The sequence below is a fragment of the Pseudopipra pipra genome, chromosome 11 (assembly GCF_036250125.1).
Source record: "Pseudopipra pipra isolate bDixPip1 chromosome 11, bDixPip1.hap1, whole genome shotgun sequence".
NCBI lineage: Eukaryota > Metazoa > Chordata > Aves > Passeriformes > Pipridae > Pseudopipra > Pseudopipra pipra.
The window spans coordinates 15,071,555-15,089,744 of record NC_087559.1 but is presented as its reverse complement, the minus strand read 5'-3'; the positions used below and the strand labels follow the sequence as shown (position 1 = coordinate 15,089,744).

General features: G+C 48.3%; 1 protein-coding gene across 4 annotated transcripts in view; it reads left to right on the top strand.

Annotated features, from left to right (window-relative positions):
- The first annotated feature begins 5,361 nt into the window (after positions 1 to 5,361).
- The window catches only part of DNAH1 (dynein axonemal heavy chain 1), a 73,983-nt gene continuing 61,154 nt past the window's right edge, over positions 5,362 to 18,190 (top strand). For 2 of the 4 annotated variants that reach the window (XM_064667767.1, XM_064667766.1), the window contains exons 1-8: positions 5,383 to 5,465; positions 9,806 to 10,052; positions 10,630 to 10,702; positions 13,227 to 13,401; positions 13,912 to 14,068; positions 14,589 to 14,721; positions 16,089 to 16,250; positions 16,789 to 17,041. In XM_064667767.1, coding sequence (XP_064523837.1) covers positions 9,846 to 10,052; positions 10,630 to 10,702; positions 13,227 to 13,401; positions 13,912 to 14,068; positions 14,589 to 14,721; positions 16,089 to 16,250; positions 16,789 to 17,041 — 1,160 coding nt within the window. In that variant the 5' untranslated portion in view covers positions 5,383 to 5,465; positions 9,806 to 9,845. Of the gene's footprint in view, positions 5,466 to 5,583; positions 5,691 to 9,805; positions 10,053 to 10,629; positions 10,703 to 13,226; positions 13,402 to 13,911; positions 14,069 to 14,588; positions 14,722 to 16,088; positions 16,251 to 16,788; positions 17,042 to 18,190 lie in introns of those variants that run through there. The other 2 variants (XM_064667768.1, XM_064667765.1) reach the window with 2 other exon arrangements.

Sequence of the window (18,190 nt, the reverse complement as noted above, 5' to 3'; positions counted from 1 at the left end):
GGCTGACAGGCAACAAAAGGTCACCTCCAAACTCTTCTTCCTTTCTCCTCTGGGTTTCACATCTGTATTAATATTTACATTGCTACAATTATCAGTTGCATACAAAAATCTGATGGAAAACAGCAAAAAAAAAGCCCAAAACAAAAAACTTGTTTGGGTTTTTTGTGGGTTTTGTTTGTGTTCTCTTGGGTTGTTCATTTGCTTTTGTTTAGGTGGGGGTTTGTTTGTTTGTTTTTTTGTGGGGTTTTTTTGTTTGTTGTTGTTGTTGTTGCTTTCCACCAAATGTTTTTATTAGTTTCAGAGGGCTATTTATGGAGAATATTCCCAGCCAAGTGAGAAAGTACTTCAAGAGTAGATGGACCAGCCAGATAAATGATATGAACGTCCAGCTACTGACAGCACTGTGCCAATGACGGCAGGAAGTCAGGCTGGCACCTGGTTCAATAAATCAACTGATGAACAAGTTCAAGAAAGTATGTTTTGAAGCCATTCTAAATCCAAAAATGTCAGTTTGTACTCTCGTGGTGCAAAGAAGTGCATTGGTTGTGCTTCTCTGTTCGGCCCATTGGCTCAGGCCCTGCTCTGTTCACCTGTTGAAACGGTGTTCAGGTGAGGATCTATCCCAGCTTTTGGTACATGCTTTCCAGTGGAAAAAATCTGAACAGATTCGGGATTCCTTGATCAGATGCCAGTTGGTTGAGAGAAAGGCTTTTCACAGGAGTCTGTTACTGTTTGTCAGCAAAGGCTGGAATTTTTGCTCAAAGCTAGGTGATTTGATGCTTGTCTGCTGAGAGCAGATATAACATCTAGACCATGGGTCTGGTCTAGACCACAAAGAACTCTCCACACTTCCCAGTAAGTGCCCTCATGGTAGGGAGCAAAGATGCCTCTGTCTCTCATGAAAAGCTTGATGTTCCTCTGGAAGCTTCAGGGAAAATTTCTAGCCTTTCTAAAAGCTGTCAAGTTGCAGGGAAGTGCCTGCACCATATTTGCTGGAGGAGCAAGTCCCAGCCTCCTGTGTATGTTCTGACAGATGATCTGTCATCTGGGGCTGCAGGAAATCTGCCCATTGATCTGGTTGGGGCTTCTGAGGAATTTGAGGGTCTAACCCCAGTAGATTTGGAAGCCAGAGGGATACTTGAGAGCACCTCTGCTAATAATATGCTCTGAAATGAAGGAACCTATAAAGTCCATATAGGCTCTTGGAAAAATCTCCCAGAATACTGCTGGCTGACAAGTTCTTTCTACCTGCAGCCCCATGGAGAATTGGCAGCACTGTGTTTGAGGCAGTTCTGGCCAATTCAGCTGAACCAGTTGTGTAAAAATGCTTTCTGCAAGCTTCTCTGCCCACCGCTGCTGAGACCTCACCATCGAGGCTTATTTAGCTTCTCAATCACCACCACTCCCTGTGTGCTCAGGCTTGGCCCTGGTAATCCTTACTGTCATCTCCAGACAGCCCTATATTTTTGCATGCCTTCCTTGAGGAAGTAGCCTCTGCCTGAAAATTCCCGGGGGAAACCTTCTGGCTGGGTTAATGGTGTGATCCCCAGTGTGAGAGAACACACCCCGGGGAGATGATGTGCAGTGGCACAGTGGTGGAGATGAGAGATGAAGTTGGCTAACAAGAGCGTCACTAACCGAGTCAAAGGCTCATTTGCTTTTTGAGGCTTCAGTGAAATCTGGCTGGAAAGTAGAGAACTTTCAGCTGACTGCTACAAACCACTCCCTGGTCCCAGTCTGCCTGAATTCAAGGTTAACAGCCTTGCATCGAGAGGGCTGTTGAAAGCAGCAGGAATATAAAGAGAACCTGGCTCGATGTTGCCTTCCCAGAATCAACCTGCCCCTTCAGATGTGCTCAGGAAACAAGAAGCCAGACCTTGTCCTGATTCTCCCTGTTTTATGACTTTTTCATGGCTTTGTGTTTTTGGCATTCAATCTGAGGACTTTCTGTCAAATGTACTGTTAGCATTGTCAACATGGGCTGTTTTACTCTAGATTAGTGCTGTATCTTGTGTGTGGGAACACATGTAGGTGTGGAGACAGAGAAATCTAGGGCCTTATTCTCCAGTGGCCTTGTGCTTTGAGGATCATTTACACTTTCAGCAAAATGTGTGTGGGGTGGGTATGGAAAAACTGCTAAATCTGAAGGGGCCTGCCACCCACGGTAGGGGGTAGGTGCAAGTGATGAAACAAAACAACCAGTACATCATCTCTGAGGTCCACAGAAGTGGAGATTTTTGATATTTTATTATTCATCCCATAACTAAGGGAAGGCTGTTCTCCGTAGAAGTGAGTTTGGTGTGATATCCAGTCCTGGCAATGGTGTGTTCTGAGCTATTGGCTTGGGAGAGATGCATGAGAGTCAAAGGAGTGAAAGCGGAGGTCAGGAAAAGTGGCTCCAACAGCTCACAGACCATGTAAGAGAGAAGCTGGGATCTTCAGCCAGGAAAGAGCCTCGGAGGCAAAATAAACCATTAGCACATTTCACATATTTCTCCTTCCTAATGTCAGCTCACATCCTAACAACTGTTGAAACTGGTTTGATTCTTGTGTCTGGTAGCTGAGAGGGATGAGAGCTCTCTCCCTTCTTATGAGTTCAGACTCTGCTAAACCCTGCTCATGCTTTCATGCCAGTGGTGTGGCTGTCTGGACAGGGAGAGAAGTGTTTCTCTTGTCCCAAATCAGCCTTGCACTAAGGAAAACACTGGGTAAGTCACTGATCAGCCTGTTTCAGCAGGGACTTGGGAACCTCTTCTTGGAGAACTGTTTTCTTGGGAACTCAGCATTATCTGTAATTATGGATGGATCTGTGGCCTCGAAAGAGCCCGTGGTAGGAAAGGAACAGAAAGAACTGTCAGAAGAAAGACAACACTAAACCTTTTGTGCTGACCCTGCTGAGAACAGCATCTCAGCTTGGACTGATATGAGAAGGTGAAAGCACAGAAGCACTCAGCTGTGCCAACCACCACCACTGCCACTTTGAACCTGCCCTTTGCAAGTGGGTGGGCATCATGTTCCCCTGCCTGATCTTCCTGGCCTAACGGAGAACCCATTGAAGCAAAATACAGAGCCAGCACATCCTGCTGCAACACCCGGAATGAGTCTCTAGGGAACAAAAAAGCCCTTCTGAAGGCAGGTCAGGGAATGAATCTGTCCTGGCAGCACATGGATGGAGAGCAGGTGGCTCACACACCTGTCTGCTTTCTGTTCTGGCCTGCTGGGTTTGTGAAGGCCCAGCCACTCGAATCAGCTCAGCTTTCATCTCCTGACTCGCTGAAGCATTTTGTGGCAAACTTTGAAAGCCTGGTCAAAAAAGAAGCCAAGCTAATCACAGGGACAGCAAGACCTGCTGTGAATCCCAACCTGCCGCAGGGCGGATGAAGCCAGGATGGGACGGACAGGTATTTTCCCCATGCAAAGGGCTCCACCATTGTTTCCTTCCAGTCAGAGAAGCCATCTGGGATGCGACTCCAGGGAACTCCAGCAAGAGCTGTAATTATATCAAACGTAATTGAGGCAAGCCAGCAGCACTCCTTACTTAAGTAAAGCGATGAGGCCAGCAATATGACAAAGGACCTACACTCGGGAGTTTCTGCAGCATCTGCTGCTTTCAGTGGGGCCAGGAGCAGTTCAACATGGAGTGCAAATCCACCCAGAGACCTCCTTGCTGCATGGGACTGATCCAGTGAACACCTTACTGGATGTAATGCACCAGGCAGCAGCTGAGCATTTCTGTGAGGGAGCTTGCTTATCTAGAGGAGCCTGTTTTTCTTCTCTGAGGCTCTGCCTGCCACAGTCTCCATCTTTCTCTGCCCGAACCTCACATCCCCTTATTTGCAAATTTTTGGACTGTACAAATGCCTTTTCCACCTTGACTCCCAAGCCCTTTGCACCTGGCAGGTGCTCAGGCAGGGAGAGGAGCCGGTGGTCATGTCCTGGGCTCTGCTGCCTCCCCATGGCATGCCCCCCGTCCTGGTGCCACTTTGCCTGACCCTCTGCCCCCATGCAAAGCCACACGGGCATCCCTTGGGCCAGCCTGCCTGCTGTGTTATTCTCAGGAAGCCCTGCAGAACCCTGCTTCTCTGGCCCTGCTTTCTAGGACTTGCACCCCTCCCCGGGTGCAGAGCTGGACAGAAGCAGGACTTACTGTCAGCACTTTGCCAGACTGGACAGGCCTGAGGGGTCTCAAAGGAGCTGCGAAGCAGCCCCTGCCACCCGCCTGCCCACAGTTCTCATCCTGCAGAATCCTCTACTCGCCTCCTGCTTCATCCTTTCCTCCTCCTCCTCTGCCCTTTGTACTCCCTCACACTAGATCTCTTACTTTTATGGCTTGGGTTTTTTTGCTTTAAATCTTTTTCTCTCTGCTTTTCCACCTCCTTCCTCTCCCCCAAAATAATCCAAACCTGTTCTCCCTCACTCCCCTGCAGGGCTGGCACTGCTTGTCCCTTCCCCACCATCTCCTCCCTGGCAGACCAGCTTGTTGGGGCCTTCCCAACAGGACTCAGTGCCACTTTTCCTTCTGTAGGGCATGACATGTTCTCAAGGGCCAGTAGCCTCCCATCCCCACCCAACGTGACCTCTTAGCTCAAGACTTTCATGGGTGCATAAGGTTGGTCATAGACAAGCCACGGTGCAGCTCTGCATCATCAGTCTGCCTGCCTGCAATGGTTTTAGGGATGGGATGGAGGAGGGATCTGCTGGACCTTCCTGGACAGCGGCAGGTGGGGTTGGCAGCCAGCTGGGATGGAAGGTGACACTGGGGCAGCAGGCACCCAGCCCCTCACCGCCCTTGCACAGGGAATGGGGGCTGTCCCCAGTGGCATTCAGTGGCTCCTTGGGAGGTGCCACCTGCACCCCGGGGGTGGCAGTCCTGGAAGGCACGGCTGGGGGTGACTTGGTGCCACACTGCAGTGGCCTCTGGTGGTAGCTCTGCGGTGGCCCTGGGGTGGTGACTCAGCCGTGACTCTGAGGTAGCAAGGGGGGCACTGTGGTGTCCCCGCGGTGGCAGCTCAGGAGCGCCAGCGGCAGCTCGGTGGTGGCGGCTCTGAGGTGGCACCGGGGGCTTTGAGGTGTCGGCTGAGGTGTTGATGGCTCTGAGGTGGCACCGGAGGTTTTACGGTGTCGCTGCGGTGGCAGCTGAGATGTTGATGGCTCTGAAGTGGCACCAGAGGTTTTACAGTGTCGCTGCGGTGGCAGCTGAGGTGATGGTGGCTCTGAGGAGGCACTGGGGGCCCTGCACGGCCCCGCGCTGGCACCAGCGGGCCGTGGCAGCCGCCGCCGCCCCAGCAGGGCGCTCCCCCCGCCCCCGGCGTGGTGCTGCCCGGCCCGCGCTGCCCGGCGTCTCCTCCGGACCAGCCCAACGACCCGCGGGGGGGGGACAAGCCGCTATCTCCAGTCCGAGCCTTGTGCCCGCCCCTTTCTCCCGTGGCAACGAGTGCGGCGTCGGGGCGGACTCGGTCCGGCCGGTGCGTACCGCCCGCAGGCAGGGCCGGGCAGGGCCCCCGCCGCCCCCGGAGCGGGCTCAGGGCTGAAGGCTCCGAGGAGGGCTCGGGGGTCGGAATGGAGCCCCCCGGGTCGGGCCGGGCGGAAGGGAGGGTGCCCCGGGCCGGCGGGCGGGCACGCAGGTGTGGGTGGTGAGGGTGGTGAGGCAGCCCCCGCGTGTTTTGAAGGCAGTGGAAACGCCGGGCAGGGTGAGGATTCCTCGGAGCACTGGAAATAGGGTGTCCCCCGCGGCTGGTGCGCAGGGTGGGCACGGGGAGCTGCTCCCCTGGCGCTGCCCCGTCTCCTCACGTCGCGCGTTCAGCAGCCCCTGGGCTGCTCCTCCCGCACCCTGGTTCGTTTCACGGATGAAACAAACAGCAGCACTTGTTTCATTTGTGTTATGCTTCGTAAGCGAAACCGGCGTTGCTGGAGTCTCGGTCCCGGTGGTCGGCGGGGTGTCTCTCAGCACCCACCACGCCTGTCGCCCCGAAAGGTGCAGGGGCAGCACCGGGCAGCAGTAACGGGCAGCACCGGTCGCCGCCCGTCCTGCCGCTCCCCCTCCCCGCGCCCTCCCGTTCAGCTGGTTGGTTATGTGGTGCTTTCCCGTGGAGAAAAGAATGCATTTAAAAACCCAGAGGAAAATCAATTTTAAAACCCTGCAAATCGTTGGAGGGAATGGGCTGCTATAAAACTCGAAATTACTTTCGACTCTCTTTTTGGAGTAGAAGGGATTTGAAGTACGGGGTGATGTTTAAAGCGGTTTGTTGAGGGCGCATCACCTTGTCGGAGCTTATATTGTATGGCTTAAATTATAGGAAGAAGGAATTTCTACTTGTTGGTGTCCAGATGGTGTAGTAGCTGGGGTTCTGGCTATCCACAGATAAATAGATTTCAGATAAATACTAGATTTCAATCTGTGGTTTTGCTTAGGGGTTAGATGATATTTAAAGTACTATTCTCTTTTTCTGTTGCAATTTTTAGCCATTTTGAACCTTATTTGAAAGAAAAGAGTCCCATTTTGTCAAAGCTTTGGATCAAAGAATTGAAGTAGAGGCAACAGATCAAAAAGCTCATACCAGACGTTGAGCAAGACACGTGGGAGTTTGACTTCTTGGATGTGTAAAGCCTGAATTTACAGAGAAATTGTAATTATAGTTTTGCCACAATGACACACAGACGCTGTAGCTAGTGTTGTGTCAGCAGTGCCATAAGAATATGCTCTCATTTTGAACAGTTTAGCATAATACATTTTACTTGGTATATCTAGGAAACTTGCTTTTCAGATGTGAGAGGGCATGACTGAACTGCTGCAAAGATACGTGCTTCAGCAGTCAGGAAAAGATTTTTCCAAGCTTATTGTAGCTAAAGCTGGGACAGCTGGGTGCCAGGCAGATGTTTGCTGTTGAAGAGCAGGGAGATGCTCCCAGATGTGCAGGGGCAGGGGGGAGTGAAGGGTTATTGAGGTGGACAGAGGAGCTGCTTTCAGGTGCTCGCAGCAGGATGGAAGGTTGTCCCTTCCTTAAGCCTGGGCAATCCATGCCAAGGTCTGCTGCCCAGGGATGAGGATCTGGGGTCACCCTCAGATGGAGGGAGGGGAGGACAGCCCTAGGTCTACACACGGCTCATTCTTTTGGGGGTGTGGGAAGGCAGGCAGTGCTGTTGGTGGAGTTGGAGCCTGGGAAGGAGTGAACTGCTCTGCAATAATGCCCTTGGCTCAGCAGCTAGGCTGAATAAAAGAGAGGGGATCTCTCTTCTCCTCTTTTAAACCAGCCTGGAGACTGTTCCTGAGAGCTGGATGGGAGCACCAAAACACCTGCTAGCTGGCACTGGAGTGAGCTCCCCACCATACTCTGGGAAACCTCCTTACTGGAAAAGCTGGCCATATTCCAGCAGCTGAGGTGGCAGGAGAGTAGGATTCCCTTTGTGCTTAGCAGTTCTCCCATATCTATATCAGCTTTAGGGCACTCAGAGAAGCTGTTTTACTAATTTGTTTGGGGAATTACTGGGAACACTTTGGAGCCTGGTTTTGTTCTTTATTTTGGGTGGTGTGTGTCAGGGGTTTTTTGCAGTTGCAAACACCAGACCTTCCCTCTGTGCAGCTGAGAGAGCATGATGGATGTTTTTGAGCTGGACACTGAGTAAGGGTTTGTTTTATTTTGACATAAGTGCTTGGGAAGGACTTTACAGAAGTGTGAGTACATGGGGAGAAAAGTGGCAAAGAATTAGGCCTGCTGTGGGCTGGCTTGGTACACACTTCCCCCATCATGGGAACTTGGCTGTCAGCAGCAGCAGCCACATTATTTTGGTTTTAGGCAGAGATTGCCAGTCCTGCTAAACTGGGAGTGGGCTCAGTCACTCATCCTACTAAAAGTTTAGGTGAACCTGGCATCCTGGAGCTGGCTTTTTTGAATTGGGTGAGTTTGGGATTCTGGTTCTAAGACATAAAAGCACAGCAAGTGATGTTGCCACATTGGCCCTGCTTCCAGGCTGAGGATGCTCAGGTGACATATCAGGGGAGGCACCACAGGGTCGTTCCGCTTTGCTGCTGTTCTCTGTGCTGGTGCAGCAGGCACGAAAGAGTCCAGCAGTGATTCATCAGGAATCCTTGGATCTTGGCTGATACCAATCAATCCTGCTGGGCTGCTAAAATAGATATGGCCAGAGCATAAAATAGCTAATAAAAACAAAATCCTCCATGGAAAATTCATTCTTCAGGGTGTGAGGTTCCAGTTGCCATGCCAAAGCGAAGCTGAGAGGAGGAAGATTTGATATTTTCTAGCTTGAAGGAAAGGAGGGGGTATTATTGATCTCGTCTCCCAGGTCTTTCCAATCTGTTCGTTTACTCCATTTCGCTTAAAAGATTCGCATCGTGGTAACCTTGATTTATTATCTGATTTCTTTTTTGATTCAACCTCTCAAAATTGTGCACTGGCTTGAACCTGCAGTAATAAACCAGCACAGTTATTCCCTCTTATCTCCGGCATGCATGTAATGCTTTCTCTGCTGTCTGTACCCAATTCATTCTCACAGACAGGCAGCAAGGTGAAATTTAGAAAAGATTGCCCTCTCTCATCAAGTGTATAGGACAGGCAGAGTTTTCACTCCATTCAAGAGCACAGCAGAGAGGGCATGGCAGGAAAGGGTGCTGTGGTGGTGTCTCCAGGTCAGGTTGAGATTCCAGGCAAGTTCTGTGCCAGCTGTGGCCTGCAAGACCAGGCAAGGTCTTTCCAGCACTTAGCTTTGGGAAGCTGGAAGACTCCTACTGCAGAGGCTTGGCTTCCAGAAGTAAGCAAGATCCTAAGAAGGGTGCAGGACACAAACCATTAGTCAGGTAGGGCTGGATGAGAAGTCTGGGTCTGGCCCTGAGCAGGAATGGATCAATAAACTGTATTGCCCTTAGAATATCTTTGAGAGACACTGTGGAGAGCTTTGACTCATAATTTATAGGAATCAGCTACACGGGTATGTGTACATCATTATATCAGTGCATGTGTGTGCAGGCTGGAGGGGTTTGTGTCACTGTAGCTGTTCTAATTAGTTACAGTAGTCATCTCTGTGTTTAGACAAGACTAAAATCAAGGGTTGCATTATCCTCATGCCAGAAGTCTGAGGGCTGCTCTTAATTGGTATCTCTCAGTGCACAAAGGTTTTTATAAAATAAAGCTGTATGGCTGGGCTATTTGTCTGGACTTGTGTCTCCCAAGGTGGAAGCATAGAAGTTATTTGTGAGCTGAGATCACCAGCAAAAATAGCCCCTGCAGAAGGAGAGAGAGGGGAGCTTCTGGCTATATTTTAATATGCGTTAGGCGATGCTTAAACATCTGTCGTGAATTATTTAAATGAAAGAGTCAGACTTACACCTGGGAATAGCTGTGTTGGTATCCTAGGCTGTAGCCTACTCCCGCTAGGGCAAAGTGTGACAAGGTTTTTAAGGGATTTGGGTGCAGCAAAAGTAGTACTTCTCTTGTAGTCCCAGTTTATTCGAATTCTCCTGGCAGCCTTTTTGAACGCTGCCACAGATCCGGGAAGCCCCTGCTGCTTAAGGAAAGCAGCTTTTTGTGTGTGTATTGCTGGTTTTCCCCCTCCAAAATCCATCTGGAAAAATAAAGCGGTCTCTTATCCCGGGGTTAGTGAGCTATTGAGTCAGCCACATGAGACCAATGGCTCCCAGCCCACGAAGTCAGCGCTTGGTATCAAATCAGGGGATCGAACCCACCTTGTTACCCACTCATCATAGCAAGTCAAGGATATCCAGCGTGGAGGAGGGTGTGGAGGGGTGCCAAATATACAGTATGTGACAGGCTCCGTGTCTTTCCACTTGCAGCAAGCCCGGAGTTGCTTCACAGCATTTTTCTCCTAAGAAGATGGAGAAAGCAAGGAAGGAGTTGATTAATTTTGTGGGTAGGAGCCGTCCCAGTACAAGCAACGAGGCTTCAGGCAGGGACTGCAGTCCAGGAACCAGCCCGTTGCATTCTGCAAGCTCCAGCCAGGGGCCAAGAAAATATTCGGCCTCTAGAGAAAGAACATTTTCTTCTGATGTCCTCACTCAAGAAGCCTCCAGTAGCTCAGGGGTAAGTGCAAAGAGCAATTCATTTTCCACTACTGACCTAAAATGATAAGACACATGGTACACCTGGTATGGACATATATAGGTTCACCCAGGTCCTAGCCCTTCCTTTTGGTCAGAGGCCTTTGTGCAAGATCTTGACCCTTAAAAAGTGAAGCCATAAGGCTCATCCTGGTCATAGTTGTGCTGCCTTCCTCAGTAGCCAGATAGCACTGTCATGATTCCCTGGGTTTAGGATGCCAGCATGGCAGGGCAGGCGTGTTGGTTGTGAGTGCAGGTGATATTTGGTAGTAAAACCCAAATGACTGGCTGCCTAATCAGCCCCCAATCTACATCTTAAGCTGACATCAGACTGCACTCTGCTGACAGATCCCCTATCTCTGTGCACTGGGCTGGTGTTACCAGATATTTGTGCCTCTCAGCCTTTTCTGACCATTACTCAAGGTCTCAGTTGCCCCTGAAGATCTGGTAAGGTCAGTCTTACAGTCTCACTTTCTATCTGGACTCTATGACCTCTGCTTGCACTGTGCTGCAGCTGTGCTCTGTTATCTCTGACATTTCCCTCAAATGCTGCATTCCAGAGTGTTTCTGCTGGTCCCCACATGTACCGGTCTTTGCTGAGGCAGTCGGACCTCGAGCACCACACCCCTAAAGGTAAATACACTGGCAGGAAATGTGGTGGGGCAGGAAATGGGGCCATAACTGTTAAGGTTGCCTATAGTGGACATGCTGGGAATTAGGCTGCTGACACTGGGTTAGTGCTCAGTTTTCATTCTCCTCTCAGTGCTCAGGAATGGTGCTGAGCTGCTTGAATATCCCGTGAAAAGTGAATTTCATTTAGAAGTGAAGCAAAGTGAACTGACTGGATGGTAAAACCATGCTCTCTTTTCTCCTGGATATATCCACTCCTTGCAGGGTTCAAGGTGGACTGTGCTGCTGCCTATGGGAGTTCTGGTCCTGCTGCCAGGACAACACTGAATTTGCATGTGTTTTTATTGCATATGGAGCCAGCAATGGCCCTTTCCTGTGAAAACCATAGAATCAGAGAATATCCTGATTTAGAAAGGACCCACAAGGATCAGCAAGTTCAGCTCCTGGCCCTGCATATGACAATTCCAAAAATGGGACCTGCCTAAGATGAGAGAGTTATATGGATTTAGGTACCCATACCCAAAATCACGGTTTTCTCTCATTTATTCATTTTGCATCCAGCTGCACCCCAGAGCAGTTTGTTCTCCTTGGATGCAAGAGGTCTCTGTGTGTACAGAGCTGCTGTTCCTCCTGCTTACAAGAACTTGTATCATGGATGCTCAAATATAGGAACAGAGCATGGTGAAAGGTTTGCCAACACTCTCCTGGCCCCTAGAGCACTCCTGGGGATATGGATCATAGGCTGGCAGCAGGTGGGAAGAAAGTGTGTGTGTGAGAGGATTTTAGTCTTAAAGAAAGATGGGAACTGTACATACCACCTTCCTGTGCTTAGAAGTGACATTTATTTTCATGAGTGAGGACAAATGATTGCTTCCTCGAGTGAATCTTGACAAGCTAGACTCATCCTTAACAAGTGGAGACAGAACTCTATTTATGATCTGCTGCTTCTTCAAGGGGGAAGAAGCTATCAGGCTGGAAATGTAAATGCAAATGAAACACTAAGTATTGACATAAATAGTTGATAGTGCACAAAGTGCCATAATGGATGGTGCCACGGATTTGGCAACAATGAAGTGACAAAAATGGAACAGCTGTGCTCCCTGACAACAAATATAAATCAGGGCCATTCTGTTAAGACCCCAAGCAAGAGATGTGCACAGGGCTAAAGAGCTGCATTTTAGGGATTCCTTGAAATCATAATAAGCCTGCATGTTGGCATGGACCATGCAAGTGTTTAAGATCACATTCATGCCAGGCTCGCTGCCCTTCCTAAGGGAGGGGAATAGAGACAGAGACAGATAGAGTTCAGTGGCCATTTCCTTTAGTCTCGAAGCAGACAACATACAGCTACAAGGGTTGAGTCAGGGACCATTTAAGAAGGACAAGGGAATGACTTCTTAGAGGATCCTTCCTGTACCTCACCATCCTGAGACATGTCTGGCTTCAGCATTATTGGCTGCTCTGCACAATTGCTTTGAAATCAAGGGTCACATCCATGACTCAAGAAGCACTTGGAGTGGGGTGAATGATTGGGTTCAAAGCTTGATGTTCAAAATACCCAATTACAAGCCAGAACCTTAAGTTTCTCCTTGATAGAGTGTGAAAGTTCATCAAAGGAAAAGCTCTCACTCCACTAAAATCTATTTTTAGTTCAATGCTTAGCTCTGTCTAGGGAATAGTGCTTTTTAAAGCTTGCATGCAATTACTTAATTTAGGTTAAGCTTCAAATTCCCAGTTTGCTGCTGTTCTATTATTTGCGACTTGTTTAGCAATATAAACAGTTTGGTTTATTTATGGGGTAAATGACATGGTTTAATTTCTGCCAATTCTTGGAAATGTATACTGTTTGCTTAGTCCAAATTTCCATTGAAAACATTTGGCCAAATGGTGAGATTGTTAGCAGTTTGACTCAGGTTTTTTTTCTCACACCACCACTGATGTGAGTGGGAGGTTTGCTTGAGCAAAAGCTGAAGAGAGAGAGATTTGTCCCAAGGTGTGAATAGGAACTTCAGAAGACAAAGATGACCTGAACAGCTTCTTCTCCCCTGCAGTATTCATAAGCCCTTTATCACCACCTTGACCAAGTTCCTCCCAGATACAACTGACTCTTGGTCTCAGGGCCCCTTCAGGGAGGCAGGGGAATCTCACCCCTTCCTGAGGGTGAGGGAAGCTGTGCACTAGAGACAGCAACATGTCCACTATCATGTAGAGGGTCTGTAGCAAAGCTGGGAACAAAACAGAGCTCCTTAGATCCAGGTCAGTGCCTTGTCTCCTAAAAAGCTGCATGACAGTAATTCTCAGTGGAGGCTTCTTCCATGCCATCATTTTGATACTGGAAAACCATAATGACATACTGTAGCAGGAAAAAAAGGTCTTTCTTTCTGTTTCTAATTTGATTTCTCTCACAAATCCTAGTGAAGTGACTTCTGCAGACAACCCAGTAGACAGCAGAGTCCTTTTTTGGGTGTGAATGTAAAGCAGAGTGATGGCTGGTGGTTTCAGACATGTGTTTCTCTTTGTCTCTTAGTCACACAATTCAAGATGCCTGAGGACTTCAAAAGTGTCTTGGATAAGCAAGTGGTTGGACCATCCACTGAGACCTTCAGTGAGTCAGATTTCCCAGTACAATCATTTAAGCCCAAAGTGCAGATTCCTTTTGAAAGGCTTCCAGGGCAATCTCCTCGGAAGGTTGAAGTAGAGAGGTAAGTAACTAGAAAGTGGGTAGAGGCGTCATTATGAAATGGACACAGCAGATTAGGGTGTCAATCTTTGCTTTCAAGACATAACATGTCAAATATCCTTAAGAAAATATTATGCTGCAAGGCAGTGGTCTCCAAAGTGAGGTGTGCACGCATTGCAGGGGGTGCAAAAGACAATTCACTGGGATGCAGGAAGAAAATACTGGTTTTAAATAGTGTTTATGTCATCTTTTTCTCATTCTTTTTTAATTTCCGCTTTTGTGTATGCTCTAAAGCTTGCATAATGTATTGGTACAGTGGTACATGTATTTAATTTATAAATTGGAGTAAGTGATCATTCCAGATCCCTTCCAACTGAACTGTTTTATGCTAAAAATGAAGAAATAGACATGTATGCAACATGTGCTCAAAAATGTTTTTACTGGGAGGTGTGCAGGGTCAAGAGTGGAGTTGTAGGCATGGGAATGCTTACAGGCACATGAGGTGATTATTTCCTCTTCTGATTTAAAACAGGAGGAGGCGGCTGTATCTCACCTTTGATATTGCTGAGCTCTTATCCAGGAAGGGGATAGACTCCAATGAGCTGATGCCAAGGCACTATGACCCTGACAATATCCCACCTATTGAGGAGACAAAAGATTCTGTCTTTCCTATCTACCTCCCATTAAAGGTAAGAGCACGTTTGGTGCTTGTGATTGCTTATACCACAGCAGGTTTCTGAGGGTGGCAGGACACTTCACCAGTGTTGACACAACAAGCAATAAAACAAGGAGATGCTTTAGAGCCAGTTTGGGCCCTGAAGGGTCTCTACAAGATGCTGAGCATCTTCTGCAGGGTTCCCACGACTTCCATCAGAACTAATAGTCCTTGAGAATGCTCCTCACTGTCGTTTTTGTGTCCAAAGGAAAGGCATCTCACGTTTCCTTCTGAAGGCAGTACTCAGCAGTATTACTGCACTGAGTCCTCTCCAGGTGGTGGTCTGTGCTCCCTAGGAAAGGACTGGAGGTACAGATAACTGCTTTCTGGGAGAAAATTGTTGACCAAAGATCAGCACAGCTTTTGGACCTGGACTGGTTTCCATTGTTGTAGCCCATTTAGGAGCTGAATGTTAATTTTCCTCTCATGAAATTTTGTATTGGGTGTTTTCTTCTTTTTGAAGTCTGCATTTCACTCATGTCCTGGCTTTTTAGGTATTTGACAATGACGAGTACGACTGTCGAACTCCAGAAGAGTGGATCTCACTAGGACTGGAGCCAGGATCTTCCGATAGAAAGCCAGTGCCTGGAAAAGCACTTTTACCTACAGATGATGTACTTGGACACGGTAAAGCTTGAATGAGTTACTGCTCAAGCAAGGCAACACTAACAGTTACTGGCCCATTCAGCAGAAGGGAGCATGTAGAGTCTGATGAATGTAGCTCTGAATAGCAGAAAAGCCTTATCTCGTTTTGACCAGGTTCGGGCAGTGAGAGCAAGAGACCAGGGGTTCACCAACTCTCAGTCCTGCCCTGCCCACTGTTTTAGAAGTAGCCTCTGCCTTTTGCCTTTCTGTTTTTGTGCCTAGAAGTCAGTACAGTCAAAATTTCTCTATATGGATACGTAGCTATCTTCATGGAGTTAGTTAGCTTGCACATAGTATGTTCTGCCTGGATTTCACTGCAAGTGCAGGATCCAAAGACAGATTCAGACTACAATGAACATACAAGTAGTAAGTGGGCCAAATAATGTGTGAACATTGTTTTCCTATTACTTGGAGCCTTCTTAATGAGAAGGCATCACTAGGTACAGTTGTACTGATGTCCTGTTGTGGTTGCAGCTCATATCAACACATCTGCAGTAGTTTTAAGGATAGGAACTGGCAGGCATGCTGCCTGCAGCTCTGGGGCAACCTCCAGAGGCTTGGCTGTCTGCAAAACCAAAGCATAAAACGTAAGCTGTGTGTATCCTCAGGCAGCCAGCACGTGATGGTGAGTTCTGCTTGCAGCTGTCTTGGGAAACAATGCACCTGATCACTCCCCAGGTTGAGTGGACTGTTCTGCACACAGGTAGTCAGACCCTTTGGGCCCTGGGGAAGGTGAGACCACTGACAGGTGTATAGAGTCAGCACTCCTGCAAATTCTTGCGGTTCAGGCCCATTCTCAACTTCAGCATAATGCTCCCCTGACGTGTATCCATACTGATATCAGTATAAATACATATCTCCCTAGTTAGCACCTCCCAGCATTTGAGAGGATCTGAACATTTAAGAATTAGATGCCCTGGGAGTGACTCAGAGAAATAATAGACTGGAGGAGAAGGTGCAGGGTTTTATGGCCACTCTGAGTTATAAGAATGAGGACCCATGTGGAGGGTGACACAGGGCTAGAGCCACACATGGGAAAGGAGAATGGGATCCCCACAGTGCCCACATGGACACTGAGGAGTCCTGGATCAAGAGATGAAGGAATTGGGAGGAATTGTGGATCATCCACAGGGAACCCACAGAGGTAAAAGAAAGAAAAGTTGGAAATTCTAATCTGTGAAACCTAAGTTAATTATTTAATTGATCACAGCAGCAATTATGTGAGATTGACTGAGATTCAAACTAGCAGATGGTTTTGACTGTAGCATCACTGCTCTGATCAGTAAAGTCCATTTGCTGTAGAGTCCAGAAGAATGGACTAACTCTGTTTTAATCCTTGATTTTCTCAGAGGACCCCAAAAGCCAGGATTTGATCTATGAGTGGATTAATGTTGGTGTTCTGGATTATGACAAGGAGACAGATCTCTACTTGGTCCATAAAACAGATGACAATGGTCTGGTGCGGGATGAAGAAGGGAGACCCATCCTCAATGGAGGAATAACTGCAGAAGGTGTGTTTTGAATAAGGCCTTTTGGTACCTCACATATGGTTTGAGAGCCAGCTCATTACCCATGCTTGTCCTAGGTGGAGATGGGAAGGACATCAGGAAGTCATTTAATCCTTTCCTTGTTATCGCTCTTGACATGTGTCTGTTTAACCTGTCTGAAATATCTCCAGGGAAGAGAACTCCACACCTTAATTTCACACTCTGTTTGAGGTTTTCCCTTTGGAGATACCTTTCTTTTTAATCCATCTCCCATCTTTCCTCCCTTCTAGAAAAGTAAAATGTTGGCCTTTCTGGTCCCAATGCCATTTTGAAGGGGAATGTGGACAGATTAAGATGACGCACCCCTCTCTTTGAAAGGTTTGGAGATGCTGCTAACTCCATGCTGCTTATCTCTTGCTGTCCTCGGCTCTGGTCCCTCATTTTGATCTCCAGTAAGCCAGCCCAATTATACTGTCTATCAAAAAGCCACTGTCAGCACTGCAGGCCATTCTGAGTTTCGTTTTCCCTGCAGACTCTTGTAAGCTTTACTTTCATTCCCCAGGAAGAGCTCCGTTGTTGCCATGTCAGTACTGGGTGCCACGAGTTTGCCTGATGTTCCTGGCCGAGGATCCCCAGGTGTTCGCGGAGCGCGTGGCCGCGGCCGAAAGGTTGCGCAAGAAGACACAGGGGCTGCTCATGTATCACTTGTATGTGGACTGCATGCCCACAGAGGGACTGCACAACATCAGCGAGAACAGCCTGCAGAGGATGAAGCTGTTGGCTATGCAAACACCCAAACTGAAGGATGAGAAGAGGTAAAGCGTCACGTCCATGTCTGGGGGCTCTGCCTTCAGTCCATAAACACTGTAGGATTTCATAGGGCTACAAAACAAGTGTCAGTGGAGGCAGATCTTGAGCATCCAACTCGCAGAGCATGGATCTCATCTGCCTTCCAGCCTGTGCACGTGCACGCCACTCTGTTGCCCAGAGTGTCATCAGAAGTAGGTAGGACGAGAGCCCCAGGGACACATGTACAGGGTGGGTGGTCTGTCAGTGTCCCCAGATGAAGTAGATTTCATGTGCAGATCCACCAAACGATGCTTACACCTGCAGTTAAGTGGCCTTCAACAGCAGGAAGGTTGGCAAAAATGGCATGGCTGACCTTGATGTCTCCCTGTGCTTTCAAAGAACAGATCAGTCATTGCTGTATTGATCTGCAGACCGCCAGTTGTCTCCAGAGACCTGACTGATGCCTGCTGGTGACTCTTGTACCTATTAACCTATTGCTAAAACAAATCAAAATAAGATATGCACAGGGGGAAGCAAACAGAACAGGAGATCTCCACCTGGATATAATCAAGTATCTCTTTGAGATGCAGTTCATAACAGGAAGGCATTTTAATGTCCCTGGGCTGATGAATCATGAGCCATTGGTGGTGTTGCTCGGAGTCAGCCGTGACTGATTGCCCTGCTCAGAGACAGGAAGGTGTGAAGGGCTGCATGGTCTGCCAGCCTGAACTAGAGAGTAGGAGAGTAATTAGTCTCTGTTTGTGAGCAGAAATATAGGGATAAAGAAAGTACTCTGCCTGCCTGAGGTGAAGGATGATGATTTCCCAAGGCAAACAGAGCGGGGTTTCAGCACTTATGCACATGTTCTGCCTGAGCAAACTGATGTCAAGAGGTGTTCAGCAGGAGGCAAATGAGAGGCCAGCTTGGATAGCCCAACTTTTCCAGAACTGCCAGCTAGCTTCCTCAGTTTTTGGTTAATTCTCCTCCCTTCTCCAATGCTTCTCCCCAGTGGAGATTTTGCTTTGACATGAAAAGACACTTGAGAAGGCTGCAGTCCTAGTCCTTGATCCCCTCTTGCCTCTGTCATTAAAAGTCCAGTTGATAGCTTTGCTGGCTGCTTGATTGTCTGCACAGCTCTCCTGATTTGGTCGGTAGTAGGGGAGCTTCTGGATTAG